A 16892-nucleotide genomic window follows, 5' to 3' on the forward strand; every position below is an offset into this window, starting at 1 on the left:
CGGGTGCAGGTTCAATCCCTGTTCAGGGAACTAAGATCCCACATGCCACACATGTAACCAAAAACTAAAAACAAACAAAACAAAACATACAGACTGGGAGAAAACTGTGGCTGGCATAGAAAGGGCACCACAATCTAAATCATCTGAGAGGTATTTGGTGGTTAATGAACAGCTGCTAATTGTTGCAAGCTTTATTAATATGACAGAACACTTCAAGCTTTAGTTCTGAAGAACATGTACCCACATAGTTAGCTAGCTCATTAAAGAAAAAAAATTCCCATTATGTCTAAGTGGGGAGCCTGGGGGATAAAAGAATTCCAAAGAGGAACAGACTAAGAGTTCCCAGTAGCTGAACACTTGTCATTATAATTGACTTCACTTGGTCTATTTTGAGCTTAGTGGTTGAGCAGAGATACAACGAAATGGAATTCAATTTATTATCAAACCAACAACAAGACAGTCAGTCACGGGAGTAAAGAGCAAGTCCCTATCCGCTTCCTCTTTCCTTCCGTGGTGGCTGTGCAGGGACTGTCAGCGTCCCACCAGCCCAGGGTCACAGCTGAGTCATTACCACTGCCCTTCCCCACAATCAGTGGCACGAAGGGACACTTCTAAGGAAACTGGTGGCCAGATTATGGGACTTCTCTCTTTCAACATATTCACTCACCCTTTGGGAGACCCTCAGTAACTATTTACACTGAAATAGTTACAGAATTTTTGGCAAAACCATACATTAATAAACCAAACACAAAGGAGAGTGAGAAAGAATTCTGACCACTGAATGGTTTTTAAAAACAAGAACGTGTTTATATTTCATCATTGTTTATAGTTCATCTGATATTTGACACAGAACAGGCCACATTTAAATAAACACATTAAATCTTCAGAACATTTTAACTGAAGTTTTGGACCTTGGATATGACAAATACTCATGTAAGATGTTTCCATGATTTCTTTTGTGATTTATTTTTATAAACATGATAAAATGTAATAAAAATTTCTCACGTGAAACACTTTTCTTCAACATTTTACAAGTTAATCAAATGTAATCAAATGTATATCACAATATTTTTTGCTGTGGTTGTTGTTTAAAGAGAGAGTTCTCGTGATTTTAGTATTATACAAATTTAAGTTGAGAGAAAGAAGTTTAGAAAATGGCATTACAAAAGACTGGGAGTGAGTAGTAAAAAAAAAAAACAAAACAAACAAAAACAAAACCCACGCAGGGCTGCTGGGCAGTGACGAATCAGAAGCTTTCACTGCCATAAGTCTTCAGTGCGGCCAAACTTAAAAACGAGTCCTCTGTGAAAAGAACAAGAAACATCACATGACTGGCTGAGTTTGGGAAAAAAAGACGACGAGAGATTTAGAATTGTGGGAAACTAGCGACAAAATAACTGATGAGCTGTATGGAAAAAACCCCTGGGATGTATCAGAATAGAAAATGATCGCTCTATGGTATTAAGCTCTGCCGATGTACTCAGCTGTGCTGTTTATCACAAACTATCCTGCAACCTGAACTTCTCCTACCCCTCTTAAGAAGTTAACCAGTGTTTAGTGTGTAACCATTATATGTCTGATATTATCTATTTCCTTTAACAAGCCTTTTCTGAGTCAAGATGGCAGTGCGAGAAGCTAGGGTTATAAAGGTAAAGATACAGGCCCGGCCTTCAAGTTGCTTATGCTCTCGATGACACAATGTGGTAAGTAAAGGGGGTCAGGGGTGGGGAGAGGCATATATACCACATGTTAAGGGAGCAGAGAACGTATGGGGATGTCTTTATTTTTTTATATATTTATTTATTTGGCTGTGCCAGGTCTTAGTTGTGATGTGGGATCTAGGATCTGGTTCTCCGACCAGGGATTGAACCCAGGTCGAACTCTGCATTCCAAGCGCAGTCTTAGCCACTGGACCACCAGGAAGTCCTGCATGGGGATTTATTTTGCCTGAATGTGTCAGGAAAGGACTTACAGAGGTGGTGATATTAGAAGAACATGGAAGGATAAGCAGGAGTTTGAATGGCAGGGTGGGAGAAGCAGGAGCTGGTGGGATCGTGAAGATGTTTTAGGGGAGGAAACAGTAGATCAAAAGGCAAAGAGAGGAAAAATAAAAAAGGCAAAGAGGAATAAAAGACCACCTCAGGCAAAGCCCCAGAGGTGGACGTGTCAGGAAATGCCCTCACAGAGCCTACACTCTGGGTTTTATTTTGGGAAGTGTCTATAGCTATTTTTTAAGGCTTCAATTTAAGAGGGCAGATGCCTAAGAACACACACACACACGTTTGTTTGGGTTTTCCTGTATGATCTTATGGAAAAACCTGAACAAAGTTTTGGGCTAATTCATATATACCTTGATATAAATACCTCTGGTGTATTAGAGCAGCGGAGAGTCCAGTATGGCTAGAGTACAGTTTAAGAGACAAGGAGAATGAGAAATGGCAATGGCCAGGATTTAGCAAGCCAACTGACCAGAGTGGCAAACTGCCCACAAGGGCCTTCAGGAGCCTCAGATGAGTCAAGCGGGCGGGCACTAGTCTGTGATCTACTAAAGGCAGCTTGGGCACAGGCAATGCAGGAGCTGGGACTACGCAGAGACGCATCTCCGGGTAAAAGAAACAACTTCGGCTCCAGATGATTGTTGCTGAACCAGGACCCAGGGTCGGCAGATCCTCTAGTTTTTCAAGAATTCAGATTTTTAGGTAAAATACCTTCATTTTTAAATGTCAGCTCAAAAAAACAAAACAATACTGTTTTGAATTTTGCTGGATGGCCCCTAGGGGCAATCTCTTCTATCAAAGTGTTAGTCACTCAGTGGTGTCAGGCTTGTTTGTGACACCACGGACTGCAGCCCACCAGGCTCCTCTGACCGTGGAATTTCCCAGGCAAGAATGGAGTGGGCTGCCATTTCCTAGTGTTTTAGAACACTGATACAGGGAAACCGGACCCAAGAGAGATATCAGTCAAGAGTGTGAAGTGCCCATGAAAGGATGAGAATGACTGAACCGAACGAAGGAAATGGACACAAAGAGAGGAGGGTTACGACAGTTCAGAAGCAAACTCATCAGGGCTTGGATGTTGGGGGCTAAGGCAAGGGAGAAATGAAAAGTAGACACTACAATGGCATCTGCTGGTTTTCATTTGTTTTCTCATCTGTTTTCCAATTTCCAGTGTATACTTAAAGATACACACTCAGTCAAAATGGTCAATTTTAAAACCTTTCATAGGAAATTCCCTAGCGGTCCAGTGGTTAGGACTCTGCACTTCCAGGGGGCCTGGGTTTGCTCCCTGGTTGGGGAACTAACATCCTGTGAGCCGCTCAGCACAGCCAAAACAAAGTAGGTTTCACAGGCCTTTATAAAGGGAAGCACTTGAGTGTTTTTTGATGAAAAAAAAAAAAATGCGACCAGGAAGTCGTCTATACCCTCTCATGGAATTCTCCTTTATAAAGGATTTCATAAACCTCCAAAAAGCGATTGATCTGTGTTCTTCCAGGTAATTTCAAAACTACTGCTACAAAAAAAGAAAAACTAGAGTTGGGTATGAGGAGCCCCTACTTCACAGAGAGCTTAAAAGAGGCATGGCTTAACTTTAAACCCTAGTCACCAGATGCAATCTGCAACCTTAAGAGTTTCTTAGGCAAGAGTCAGTCCCTCTTGCGTTGTCAGATGGTTACCTTTGGTACTGATTTCTGTTTCTGATTTCTGAAACAACAGTTTCTAAGTTTGTTGCTAAGAACTGTTCTGTTATAAATCAAAAATGGTAGGCAATCTGCTACAACTATTCTGACCACAGTGTCTATTAGCTGGATTTAACTTCTATTTGCTTACAGTATTTTCACAAAACCAAATTAGTTTTGGATTTAATGAGTACAATAGCAATACATGAGAAATTAACCAAACTTGTTGCATAGAAAAATAATGTTTTATAACTAATTTGAGACAAGCCAGCAACTGGTTTTTAAGGTTTTGTGAAATGTGATAACTACTGTATGAATTCATGTGTTTCTTCCCTCATTGGAAAAGATAACATTTTCCCACAAATCTCTCAATCCTCTGGCTCCTCCTCCCTGCTCTGACAGAGGAACTTCTCTGCCGGAAATAGCATCTCAAAGTGGAACTTACTTTATCCTCCACCTCTGCTAGAGTAAATAATGATTATAAGACAGAAGGCTGCTGTTTGCCCTTCCCTGGCTGGTTCTTGGTAAGTCCCCTCCCCATCACTCCATCTGAAGCTTTTCTGACCCCTGCCTCTGACCCTGTTACGCTACCTTCCGTTGGCTGAAGTTGTGGGACACTGAATTCCCACGAGCACCTCTAACCCTGTGGAGATTCTGGAGTACTGGGCTCAGATGCCTGGTCCTTCTTTAAAGACGTTCAAGCCTCAGCGTTATAGCTTGAAAGGAAAAGAAATTCTAAACATCAACACTGTCCCTCTAATAAACACATGCTATAATACATCACCCTATAAAATAACAAATCTACCCATATTTACCAAATTTACATAACTTGGGGAGTGAGGTTGGTTCACTTCCTATTTTTCAAGTACAGTGTTACATTCGTTAAAAAAAAAAGAGGGGGGAGGGCAGGAAGGAAACAGAACTAATATTAAGCAACTGGTTGAAGACTCAACAAAGGAGAAAATGTTAATTAAACTCATTTGAAATTCCATCCTCCTGGAGCCTGAACTTCAGAGTCAGATAGTCTGAATTTTAGCCACATGGTCTGGAACATGATTTCTGTGCCTATTTCTCACATATAAAACGATGGTAACAGTGGAGCCACCTTCAGAGTTTTGGGAATCAATTGGGAGCACACGTGTAACACACTAAGAATGGTGCCTTGCACATAAAAAGTGCTCAAGGAACTTTGGGCATTATTATTTTCTGCACAAAAATCAATGGCTTAACATTAGGAAAAAAAAAAAAAACTCTTGGGTTTTCTCCACTGGTTTCAAGATGCAAGGTATGACCCAAAGAGGCTGTATATCTTGCCACATGTAAATTCACATTTTTCTTATTTCTAAATTGACTTTATAAAATTGCAAAAATGCATTGTGGTGGAATGGAAAAAGTGTGAATACCAACTGCTGGCTATCGTTAAAGGGTAACTATTAGCATTCCATCGAGTGGTTCAAGTAGACAGGGGTTATCTGCTTCCTTTTAGGAGGTGGGTGGGAAGGAACAAGGAAGGGAAGGGACAGTCCTAGAGTAGACTGTCCTAGAATATACAGCAGTTTTGTTTTTTTAAAAAAAACCTTTTCTGGATTTAGGACATTTTTGAAAATTTGATGAAAGCCATAGGCTTTCTTCCCAGAAATAAACAGAAAAACCAATGTCTTGCAACGCAGACATGTCTGGTGGTTCCCAATCTTTAGAAGCCTACCCATGGAATGGGAATTAAGAACTCCTGATACATAGGATAAAGAGAAGTTTCTGTTGTTTTTTTGGGAGGTGGGTGAAGAGGGAGGCTAGGGAAAGGGGAAAGGGCATGCCCTATATGTCCAGAAAAGAATGAACACTAGAAAAGATAAGTGATAAAAATATTAAGGTTTTTAGGGTCTAAGTAATCTTTTAATTTGTCTCTACATCAGAAGGATAAAAAAAGGTCAAGGCTTTACACCTTAAATATCACACACAAATTCTAGTGACACCAAGGATAGAAAGAACCATAAAATGCATCCAGAAACAAAATTTTAAGGAGAAATGGTTTTAAGCAGGCTTTCATTAAAAGCAACTGTTAGAGATATAAATTTTAAATGAACAGTGTCAGTGCTAGATAACTAAATCTACATGAATCACAATTCTTCATTAAAGAGGAGGTGGTGGCATTTAAAAAAAATCAATGTATGTTTCCAAGGTTGGCAGTAAACCAACCCACGTATTACAAATATCTGTTTCAGTCTCATTCTTCATATTTTATGACAATAACATGAGGGAGAGGCATTAGACAGGGGGAAATTAAGCAACTAAATACAGTAAATGACATAAAACTAAGTATTATTTTAAAAAAAGAAAAAAAAGAGATAGGATGAAGAATGCAAAACAAACTTACCCAAAAAAGATGAAGGCATTTTGGAAAAATACAGCAATCCCAGGGTATACTATGGCTTTTTCTATAAAAGTAATTGTAACAGTTAGAGGTGCATGATCTCAAAACATTCAGTTTCTGATAAACTGTGAATATCAGTTTTCCTGCCTAACATAAATCGACTTTTCTGGCAACTATGATTGGTGTGGGTATTAAATGACACAGTACATATGAGAGTGTAGTTCTGGTTTAATAAACGGTAGCTTCCTTCATTTATTTAATAAATACCGAGCACATATTGTGTACTAGTGCTGCTGAATGTGCTGAGGATAATGCAGTAAATAAAACAGGCAAAATGTTTGCCTTCATGGAGCTAAACACTGTTGAGATTAAGTAAGAAGAAAAAGTAAAGCAGGAAAGGTATTGGAAGTGTACTGAATGATGATATACAGGTGGCCAGAAAGACCTCATGGGAAGGTGACGCATGGAAAAGTATAAGGACACAAAGAAAGTGAGGGCAGGAGCCGTGCGGAAGCAGCAGAACAGCAGTGCAAAAGCCCTGGGCTGGGAGCACGCCCAGTACATCAGAGGAGTAGTCAACGGGCCAAAGAGAGGGAAGCAGGAGACAGGTCAAAGAAGGACGAGGCGCAGGGGGTGGGTGCGGTGCAGATCCTGCACAGCTTCACAGTTGTGCTGAGGACTCTGGTTTTCAATCTGGGTGAGAGGACAAAAAATCACTGCAAGGTTTTGAGCAGAAAAGTGACTTGAGCTGACACTTGAGCAGGATCTTCTGGCTGCGGTGCTGACAGTAGACTGAAGGGGGGTGAGGGTGGGGAGGGGACACAAACAAGCTCTTGTAGGGAATCAGGCCACAGACTCTCATGACGGAACCAGGGCGGGAGCAACACAAGAGATAGAAAGTGCTCATATTCAGGATATACTTGAATAGCAGAATCAACAGAATTTGTGGATGGATTAGGCTGTGGGATGTAAGACAAAGAGGTGTCATCTTTGACAGGACTTAACCACCCACGTTTTGGGCCTAAACACCTGGATGAAGAAAGTAGCCACTAAGATAGGAAAGACTGCCAAAGGACCATTTTGTCTCGATTTTATCCTGGACTGAAGTTGAAATTCTCCTAAGTTTTTACTATTGGAGCTGTCAATGATCACTCACTGACAAACCGAGGCTTGATGAATAGCAACTTTTCCTCCTAAGAGTTTTAAATTAATCTGATTACCATAATAGCTGGTTTGTATAGGCCCTCTGTACTAGAAAGCCACATTAAATAACCATTACCACTAGAATGACTCATAAAGATTCTATATAAAGGCACTTCATAAAATTACAGATTTGCTGCTAATAATTCTCAAAGCATAACTTGGCTTCAGAAGCCTTTAGGAAAATAACTTCAAAGTCTATGAGATGAACACATTTCTACAAAAAGGGGCTCTGTATTAATAGTTGTTCTTTAGGAAAGAAGAATTATCAGTAATTTTACTTTCTTCTTTGAGCTCTTTTATATTCTCAGTTTTCTACAATGAATAAGAATTATGCAATTCACATGATAAAAAAGTAACATTTTTGTTTTTAAAATATGATGATGATAAATTTTGTAGCAGCAAGGGAATTTCATATGATAGGCAAAAGGCTAGGTTCAAAATTATATTACAAACTATTTAAGAAACAAAAGAAACCAAAGAAAATATACCAAAATATTTAAGAGCCGTAAGATTATTAGTGTTTCTTCTCTTTCTTTTCTATATTTTTAGTAACGTGGTTTTATAATAAATTACATAAATAAAAGAACTATAAATATTTAAAACTGCCTATCATTCCTACCTGCAAAGATTTAAACAATTTGAATAAAAAAAAAACAGGAAACCAATTATTTTAATCCAAGAAATTACATCTTATCCAACAAAGTGAAGTGTTAAAATATGAGCTAGATTAGATTTCTGCTGGTCTGGTTTGGCAAATTATTAATATTTTATTTTTTACTATGATAAGCATAGTCGATTTTACCTAGAACACTCAATGAATTTCATATTTTTCTGGGGTCCCTCAAGGCAAAAATTCAACCAGGGGCCTAAGAGCAGGTCTCTTCCTAGCTAGTCTCAAACTGGCCTTATATAGCAGACATGCATTAAGTGTTAATTCGCTTTTTTATCTAATAAGAAGATGATGATATATTATCAAGGAGGCTGAGCTCAATAAATTTCAATTCTAGGATGTTAAAGCTTTGCCTGCATATTATTCAGCAAGTCAAGACTTGCCAAATAGCTGGACAAGACATGTGTTCTGCTTTTGAGGTTTTTGAAAGTCAAACACAAACAAGGTATGGAGCTGTGTCCCATTCCTTCCAGGCTCTAGATGAGAAGAAAAAATACAGGAGAAAGGAATACTAAAAACATAGCAAACAAACAAAACAAATACAAATTTAGATTAGGGAGGGGGGTTCCTGGGCACAAATGCATCGCTAGTAGTTGGCTGAACTATACAAATAAAACTTTACTCTAAAATAAAACAACTTTAATGCAGAATTTCAAAATGCCATTGAAGTAGAAGGTAAACCGCGTTTTCTCTTACCTTTAGCAACATACCCTCCAAAAAGAATCCACATGGATGCAATCAGAGAGCCAAAAGCCAACATGAAACCAATGAACAGCCAAATGCGAGCACCTTAAGAGAAACAGTATTTTACCAGAATTGTTTCTTACATGGCAGCACTCGGTTCAATTAGCTTTTCAAAAGAAGACAAAAACCCGGAGAGAAAAACACGTGCAGCTGCCATCAGAGTCTAAAGCAAGAACAGTGGGAACTGTGCTAAGGACAGTCAGTGTGGACGCTGGCCGTTTCCCTGTTGACTTTTGTCTTTACATTCTAAGTGCCTGCTGCTGCTGCTAAGTCGCTTCAGTCGTGTCCAACTCTGTGCGACCCCATAGACGGCAGCCCACCAGGCTCCCCCGTCTCTGGGATTCTCCAGGCAAGAACACTGGAGTGGGTTGCCATTTCCTTCTCCAATGCATGAAAGTGAAAAGTGAAAGTGAAGTCGCTCAGTCGTGTCTGACTCTTCGCGACCCCATGGACTGTAGCCCACCAGGCTCCTCCGTCCACGGGATTTTCCAGGCAAGAGTACTGGAGTGGGGTGCCATAGCAGCAACAGGTAAAGACAATCAACTTACAAATCACATTTATATAATATTTATGAAGATTTACTATAAAATAAACAGAGTTATGGCATCCGGTCCCATCACTTCATGGCAAATAGATGAGGAAACAATGGCAACAGTGACAGACCTTATATCCCGGGCTCCAAAATCACTGCAGATGGTAACTGCAGCCCATGAAATTAAAAGACGCTTGCTCCTTGAAAGAAAAGCTGTGACCAACCTAGACAGCATATTAAAAAGCAGAGACGTTGCTTTACCCACAAAGGTCTGTCTAGTCAAAGCTATGGTTTTTCCAGTAGTCATGCATGGATGTGAGAGTTGGACCATAAAGCAAGCTGAGCGCCAAAGAACTGATGCTTTTTGGTGTTGGAGAAGACTTATGAGAGTTCCTTGGACTGCAAGGGGCTCAAATCAGTCAATCCTAAAGGAAATCAGTCCTGAATATTCATTGGAAGGACTGATACTGAAGCTGAAACTCCAATACTTTGGCCACCTGATGCGAAGAACTGAGTCACGGAAAAGACCCTGATTCTGGGAGAGATTGAAGGTGGGAGAAGGGGATGACAGAGGATGAGATGGTTGGATGGTACCACCGACTTGATGGACATGAGTTTGAGTAAGCTCTGGGAGCTGGTGATGGACAGAGAAGCCTGGCGTGGTGAAGTCCATGCGGTTGCAAAGAGTCAGACACAACTGAGCAACTGAACTGACTGACTGAACAGAGTCATTAGCTCGCCTAAAGTGAATTCTGAGATGAGTTTATTTAATTAGAACAAATGCATTTTAATAAAAACCCTGCCTTGCTCAATAAAACACAGCAAATAATGTTATATGTAAATTTCTGATTTCATACCCAAGATATAAAACAATAGTTCTGAAATAATAAGCTCTTACTTATAGATGTGATATGATACACAAATACAACCAGCTCTGGACCCTCAGAGCTGTGCTAACATTTATCTCTTCATTTAGATTTTCCAACGTCACAGTATATCAGGATATCTGTATTGCTTCTACTTAAGTTCATCTATTGATAACAGAGAGTGAACCAGAGGGAGTCTGAAAACACAGACCAGAAGTGACCACTGCGGTTCTTTTTATTTCATTAGGGCGGGGGCAAAAAAAGTCACTTGAAACTTGCCTATATTCAGGTGTATTTTTGTATGGATATAAATTTACCATTTAAAATGCTCAATAAGTATCTCTGTCCTCAAATCTTTGACTAAATTGGACTCTACAGGAAGCTGTGCTGCACACTTCCTGTACTGTGCCTACCTGGGGCACATGGCCATGGGGGCCAGGGCACATGAGTTCCTTAGGGCAGAAAGGCAGGCCTGGGGGAATCTTAGCACTACAACTCTATTATCCTATTCAGTTTTGCAAGATTAAAAGAGTTCTGGAGACTGGCTGCACAATAAAAATGGATGTACCTACTACTGAACTGTACAGTTAAAAATAGTTAATTTTATGTGGTGTATTTTGAAACATGCCAAAAACTATGAATCTAAGCTGTAGCAAAATGCTAATTCAATCAAGTAAGGCTGGCAAAAAAGGGAAGAAAATAATTTATATAGTAAAGCTTCAAGTACTAGAAAGTCTATTTTGCACTTTGCATAATGCATTCTTTATTATACACTGTTTTTTACTATACACTGTATACATTTATATCTATACAGTACTATTATTGGACAGGGTTATATACTCAAAACTTTGTATTCTGAACTATTTGGCAACCATTGACCAAATGTGACTTTTACCTTAGGCCTTGGAACCTACAACCTCTCCTGAGACACATGTCCATCTTATACCCGATCTGAAGAACTCAGACAAGTGGCCCTTCCATGTATAATTCTTATTTTAAGAGTGTACAGTACGATGTTGTTTGCATCTATTTACCTGTTTGACCCAGGCAACCTTCACTGTAACTGTCACCTCGGACTTGTCCATTTGATACGGCATTAATCCTGTATGAACAAAATAAACCAAGAGATCAGGGTCTCTGACTCTAAGAGGAAATTATCCATGACATCAAACTGCCAGGTACAATAAGCTGTTGTTGAGTTGCTAAGTCAGGTCCAATTCTTTGCCACCCCAATGGACTGCAGCATGCCAGGCTTCCCTGTCCTTCACTATTTCCTGGAGTTTGCTCAAATTCATGTCCATTGAGTTGGTGATGCTATCTAACCATGCTGCTGCTAAGTCGCTTCAGTCGTGTCCGACTCTGTGTGACCCCATAGACGGCAGCCTACCAGGCCCCGCCGTCCCTGGGATTCTCCAGGCAAGAACACTGGAGTGGGTAGCCATTTCCTTCTCCAATGCATGAAAGTGAAAAGTGAAAGTGAAGTCGCTCAGTCGTGTCTGACTCTTAGCGACCCCATGGACTGCAGCCTACCAGGCTCCTCCGTCCATGGGATTTTCCAGGCAAGAGTACTGGAGTGGGGTGCCATTGCCTTCTCCAGCTATCTAACCATAGAGTTCTGCAAATTTAAGTCTACAGGAGTCTTGAATAATGGGTTCATACAACAATAGGCAAGGCTCCTCAATCAGTATCCTGTAAAGCACTGGATATAGTCCCCAGACCAGCAGAATCAGCATCAGCTAGACATGCTTTAAAATGAGAATTCCCTGCTTCTACCCCAAGTTTATTGAAGCAGAAATTCTGGGTGTAGGGCCCAGCAATCTGAATTTGAACAAATCCTTTAGACGACTCTGATTCTTGTCAAAATTTGAGAATGAAATTCTTAGAATTATATCTTGCTAAGATTGGAATGATCTTTAGCTTGGTCCTATCTAGTTTTCTGTTTGTACACATCAGACATACTCAGCATGAAGAGATGCAAGCAGTAAAATCTTGCTCTGTCAATCCCTGACACATGTTCCAAACATAAAAAGTCTTTCACTGAGCTTCACAGAATACCACTGTAAATTGAGACAGCCTTGCTTTCTTTAGAAGTCTGCTCTGGGGACTTTCCTGCTGATTCACTGGCTAAGCCCCTACACTCCCAGTGTATTTGGGGGTGGGGTAGGGGGCTGGGTTCAATGCCTGGTCAGGGAACTAGATCCCACATGCTGCAACTAGAGTTCCCATGCTGCAACTAAAGAGCCAGCTCAGCCAAATAAGCAAATATTAAAACAAGAAGAACAGAAAAGAGGACCGCTGTTTTTTCTTCCTGAGTCCTTCTCTATGATCTGACGTTTCAACCGCAACCCATATGTTAATTCGGTAATATTTAAAAATCTTAACTCTACTCAACTATATGTAAAACATATTTCTCTTGTGACAATCTGTGCAAGTCGTGTCACTAGCGATGATACTTACATTAAGAAGGCTACGGTTGCTATAACACCACACGCGTGGTAGGAATGGTTGAATTCGTCCATGCGGGGATAAATGACAGCTGCATCTATGATAATCCACCAGCCTGTAAAAAACTAAGACAAACCACAGGAGGAGAAATGACAGTCACTTCATATCTTACTGGCTAAAAAGCGAAGAATCTGAGTGAAGAGATCCCTTCTAATAAAGTCCAAAATTTTCTTAAATGTTCCAGCAGTTTCTTGTATATAATTAGCACTTGGCTTAGTATCTAATGAAAGATTAGATACCCTAAAGTCCCACAGCTATTATTTATTAACACAAACTTCTTTTCTAAGATGATTACAATCATTCTTTTATATTGTCATTTAAAAAGTCTGTGATCTAATTTTTGTGAATATATTGTCATTTAAAAAGTCTGTGATCCAATTTTTGTGAACTAGAAGTAAATTATATTTCATGGCAGGAGAAAGGAAAAAAGTCATTTAGACTTGAACTGACAAGAGTGGCCTGTTGCTGATGATAAAAGCCTCCAGAAAGATATTATTGAAAATGAAAAAAACAGTACTCAAAATAATATGGGGAATAATTATTATTGATAGAATTTTAGCTAGTCTCTCGGTGCTGTGAAATAAAAATGTGCCGTGCAGTACTGCTTTCTCTTTTGATGAACTATAGTGCAGTCTACAGACGGTTTCAGGGCTGATGCTAAATTCAATTAAAACACAAAATGATAATTTATCTTAATTGAATTTGGCTCTGGACATCATCAAGGGCAAACATAAAATGAAAAAAGACATTAAAACTGCATAAATATTTTTTATCACTTGAGCAGACACTTACAATAAGATGATATTAACCAAATTCTGACATGTAATTTAGCAGATTTGGAAAGTAATCCCCTTCTCTATCCCCACTTCCAACCTTGACCTAGTTAGCTCTGGGAACTGCCATCTTTAGGCAATTATTTATAAATAACTATTTTAGGTTAATCAAATTATTTTTATCAGGTTACAGACAGATCTATATTAATGACATTTTTACTGGGTAGCACAAGTATTCTTTTGCCTTTTTTTTAAAACCCTTTGAGCCCAACATACTCAAGATATTTTCTTCAGAGACTAAAATTCAAAGCTTTTTTTTTATATAAGAGCAGAATTTCTATAGTAGTTTTATATCTCGACATTACTCTGGAAAAATTTAGGACAATTATTTTTCATAGATTATAACTGTCAAGAGGCTAGGCAAAGAGCCGTATTTAAACTTAGATTTTTGTTTGTTTACTTAAAATTCACTCTCTAGAGTATATGTCAACATTAAAGCACAAAAAAAAAATCACATGCCTTGAAGGATTTGTAAATAAGAATTTTATTCTATAAATTACTTCTAAACAATATATTTAAATGAGCTCTTTATTTATCTAATGAGACTGAAAAGTTAAGTCATGGAGAAATGCAGTCATATCTTTTGAATGGTTTTGACCTGATTGTTTCTTGAACACTTCTTGGTAACTTCATGTACTCATTAAGAAGAGGCATAATCCATGTTGTGAATAAATACATAAAATACACTGTCTCACTATATTATGTTTTATGCAGTAAAAGAAAAATAATATCAAATTTTAAGCCATAATGTCAACTCTTTAAATGAAATACCTAAATCCTCTCATAAATAAAAATATCAACATTTATTTTTAAAAATTCAGTGGTCAAAGATAAAATAAATAGTACATACTTAAATCACACAGAATTCAAAACACATAAAAACAAACACATCAAATTAAGGAAGGCCCAAATGATCAAGGACACTTACTAGAACACCGGCAGCAATGGAAGCAATAGTATTGCGCTTTTCACCCCAATCGATGCACTCTGAGCACCTCAAGCCTTCCAGAAATCCAGACATTTTTTCAGGTCACTTAAACAAACAAATAAAACTAACTTAATATAGTACTTCTAGTGAATTGCTTCAAATCTGACTTATGTTTCTAGAAAATAACAGTTTAGGAATAATTTAATAAAAATGAAGTTATAAATACTTTATTTGCTACATATACTTCAGAATATTTGAGATTCAAGTTTTGATGAATTTCCACAAAACTCTGGAAAACAAAGTGTGGACTCATTTAGTTGTTGTGGTTTTGTTTTTTCAATTTAAAGGATGATTTTAAGCAAAAGTGGGTATCTAAATATTGGAAAAAATTATAATGATTATTAACTTTAATTCCAAACTAAGTTATTATGTGCTTTAGATATTTAGAGTCCAGGAACATTAACACAGTGAAGAGACAAATGATAAAATTTTGATTCTGAGTTAAAGTATGGACTCAGATGAAAAATATTTCTCTTAGCAATTTACACATTTTATCTATAACATGTTTCTTCACATCAAGTCCTTTCACTTCATTGTTTTTTTCCAAGCCTTTCTTTTGGCTTCATTTCTATGTAAAAGTGAAAGTGAAAGTCGCTCTGTCGTGTCCGACTCCTCGAAACCCCATGGACTATACAGTCCATGGAATTCTCCAGGCCAGAATCCTGGAGTAGGTAGTCTTTCCCTTCCTCAGGGGATCTTCCCAACCCAGGGGATCAAACCCAAGTCTCCCGCATTGCAGGCAGAATCTTTACCAGCTGAATCATAAGGGAAGCCCTCTATGTAAAGAACAGCCGTTTCATTTTAATAATCTTTACCTCTGATTCTAACATGTTTTCCAGCCAAAAAAAAAAAAAAAAAGGCACGAAATTGAAGTCAGTATTAACGCAGACCATTCAAAAAGGAAAAAGGGAATAAAGAAAGGACAGGAAAGGAAGGAGGGGCTTCCACGATGAATCAGAGGGTAAAGAATCCGCCTGCAATGCGGGAGACCACAGGAGGGCGGGTTGGAGCCCTGGGTCGGGAAGATACCCTGGAGGAGGAGGGCATGGCAACCCACTGCAGTATTCTTGCCTGGAGAATCCCATGGACAGAAGAGCCTGGTGGGATACAGTCCAAAAAGTAGCAGAGTCAGACACGACTGAGCGACTAAGCACGCGCGGGTGCGCGCGCGCGCGCACACACACACACACACGAAAGGAAGGATGAAACGAAAGGAAGAAAAAGGAATCCACTGCTAAATTACAACGGATAATTGCCATAGACAATTACACAAAACATTCCTTTGAGCTGGGCTATACAGACCCGGTGTGAGACATATCCATATTATCTCTGTCTCAGAATATGAAAAAGCCTGCCTTAAGTGTAAATTGTTAATAAGCAAGCAAACATCCAAATTCCTACAGTGAATCTTAACCTCTATGAAGCTACTCTGTAGTTGGCAACCGGGGTTGTTACAAAAGTCATGAATCCAGTTGGAAACTCCCTTTTAAAAATTAAATTAAAAGCTGTGCTAATAGGACTTGAGGACAAGTCTAATTTTGAAAATTAACTTAAAAAAAAAAATCTTCCTTAGGAGGAACAGGATCCTTAGGAGGATCCAGTATCTTTTGCTTTCGATCTACCCCGATGACGCCACCCCGAATCCTCCGTTTTTCTTTGGTTTACGACCCGCACACTCAACCCCAAACTCCGCCCCTCCAGATTCCGGGGATGTGAGGTGTAGAGGGTGGCCAGCGACTGGGAAGACGTGGGAACTAGATCTAGCTCTTCTAGCTCGGCCATGTCCCTCGCCGAGGGGACCAGCCGGCTTAAACTCCTTCCCCGGTGTCAGCTTCCGCAGATCTGAAGTAGCGGAGGCGGGGGGGAGGAGCATGGTGATTTTCGATTTTCAGGGATCCTGCGACGTCCAGGGGAGGGCACAGTCCGGAGCGCGAAGGTGGTCGCCCTCTCCCGCCCCCGGCCGAAAACAGGTCAGCAGTAAGTAGGCAGGAAAAAAGGGTCCAGCAAGGCGCTGGCTTGAGCCTGCAGCTTCCCCAAGAGGATGGACGCAACGACCCAGGCAGCATCAGCCGGGCAGACGGTTCCGGCCTCAATCGGCCGGCCCCTTCCCTTCCTCCGACTCGGGCCTGGTACTTACAGTTTTAAATCCAGCCTGGCCGGTGCAGTAAGTCCGGAGCCCGCTACCCCTCCAAGTTCCAGCCAAGAAAACAAAACACCCACAGGCCGCCGGATACCCGGATGGAGCAGCCCCGCCCCCAGGGCTCGGTCGCGCATGCGGAGACGGGGCAGAGAGAACCGGGCTTGGGTAAAGTGGAGGACCGGCTGAAGGAGGGCCGGAGAGAGCCACGCCCACCGCGCGGAGTCTCTGCTTACCGCCCCCCCGCCCCACCCCGGGCCGGCTCGCTGTTCACGTCAATTCAGTTCAGATCAGACGCTCAGTCGCGTCCAACTCTTTGAGACCCCATGGACTGTCAGGCCTCCCTGTCCATCACCAACTCCCGGAG

At 40.2% G+C, this 16892-nt stretch overlaps 1 protein-coding gene across 1 annotated transcript; it reads right to left on the reverse strand.

The window, feature by feature from the left end:
• Nucleotides 1–782: 782 nt before the first annotated feature.
• Nucleotides 783–16657, reverse strand: TMEM50A (transmembrane protein 50A). Its single transcript, XM_061393095.1, has 7 exons — nucleotides 16526–16657; nucleotides 14329–14433; nucleotides 12520–12632; nucleotides 11097–11164; nucleotides 8617–8709; nucleotides 6051–6111; nucleotides 783–1302 (listed from the first exon to the last, which is right to left on the reverse strand). The coding sequence occupies exons 2-7, from the start codon at nucleotides 14419–14421 to the stop codon at nucleotides 1257–1259; spliced, it is 474 nt and encodes a 157-aa protein (XP_061249079.1). The 5' UTR covers nucleotides 14422–14433; nucleotides 16526–16657; the 3' UTR covers nucleotides 783–1256.
• Nucleotides 16658–16892: the final 235 nt, after the last annotated feature.

Source organism: Bos javanicus, chromosome 2, assembly GCF_032452875.1.
Source record: "Bos javanicus breed banteng chromosome 2, ARS-OSU_banteng_1.0, whole genome shotgun sequence".
Taxonomy (NCBI): Eukaryota; Metazoa; Chordata; class Mammalia; order Artiodactyla; family Bovidae; genus Bos; species Bos javanicus.

Coding starts and splice junctions, on each gene's coding strand:
- TMEM50A (XM_061393095.1), bottom strand. CDS start 14,421: ATGTCTGGATTTCTGGAAGGCTTGAGGTGCTCAGAGTGCATCGATTGG. Junction 11,165..12,519: donor GCAACCGTAGCCTTCTTAAT/GTAAGTATCATC, acceptor TTGTTCATACAG/GATTAATGCCGTATCAAATG. Junction 8,710..11,096: donor AGGTTGCCTGGGTCAAACAG/GTAAATAGATGC, acceptor GTTTCTCTTAAG/GTGCTCGCATTTGGCTGTTC.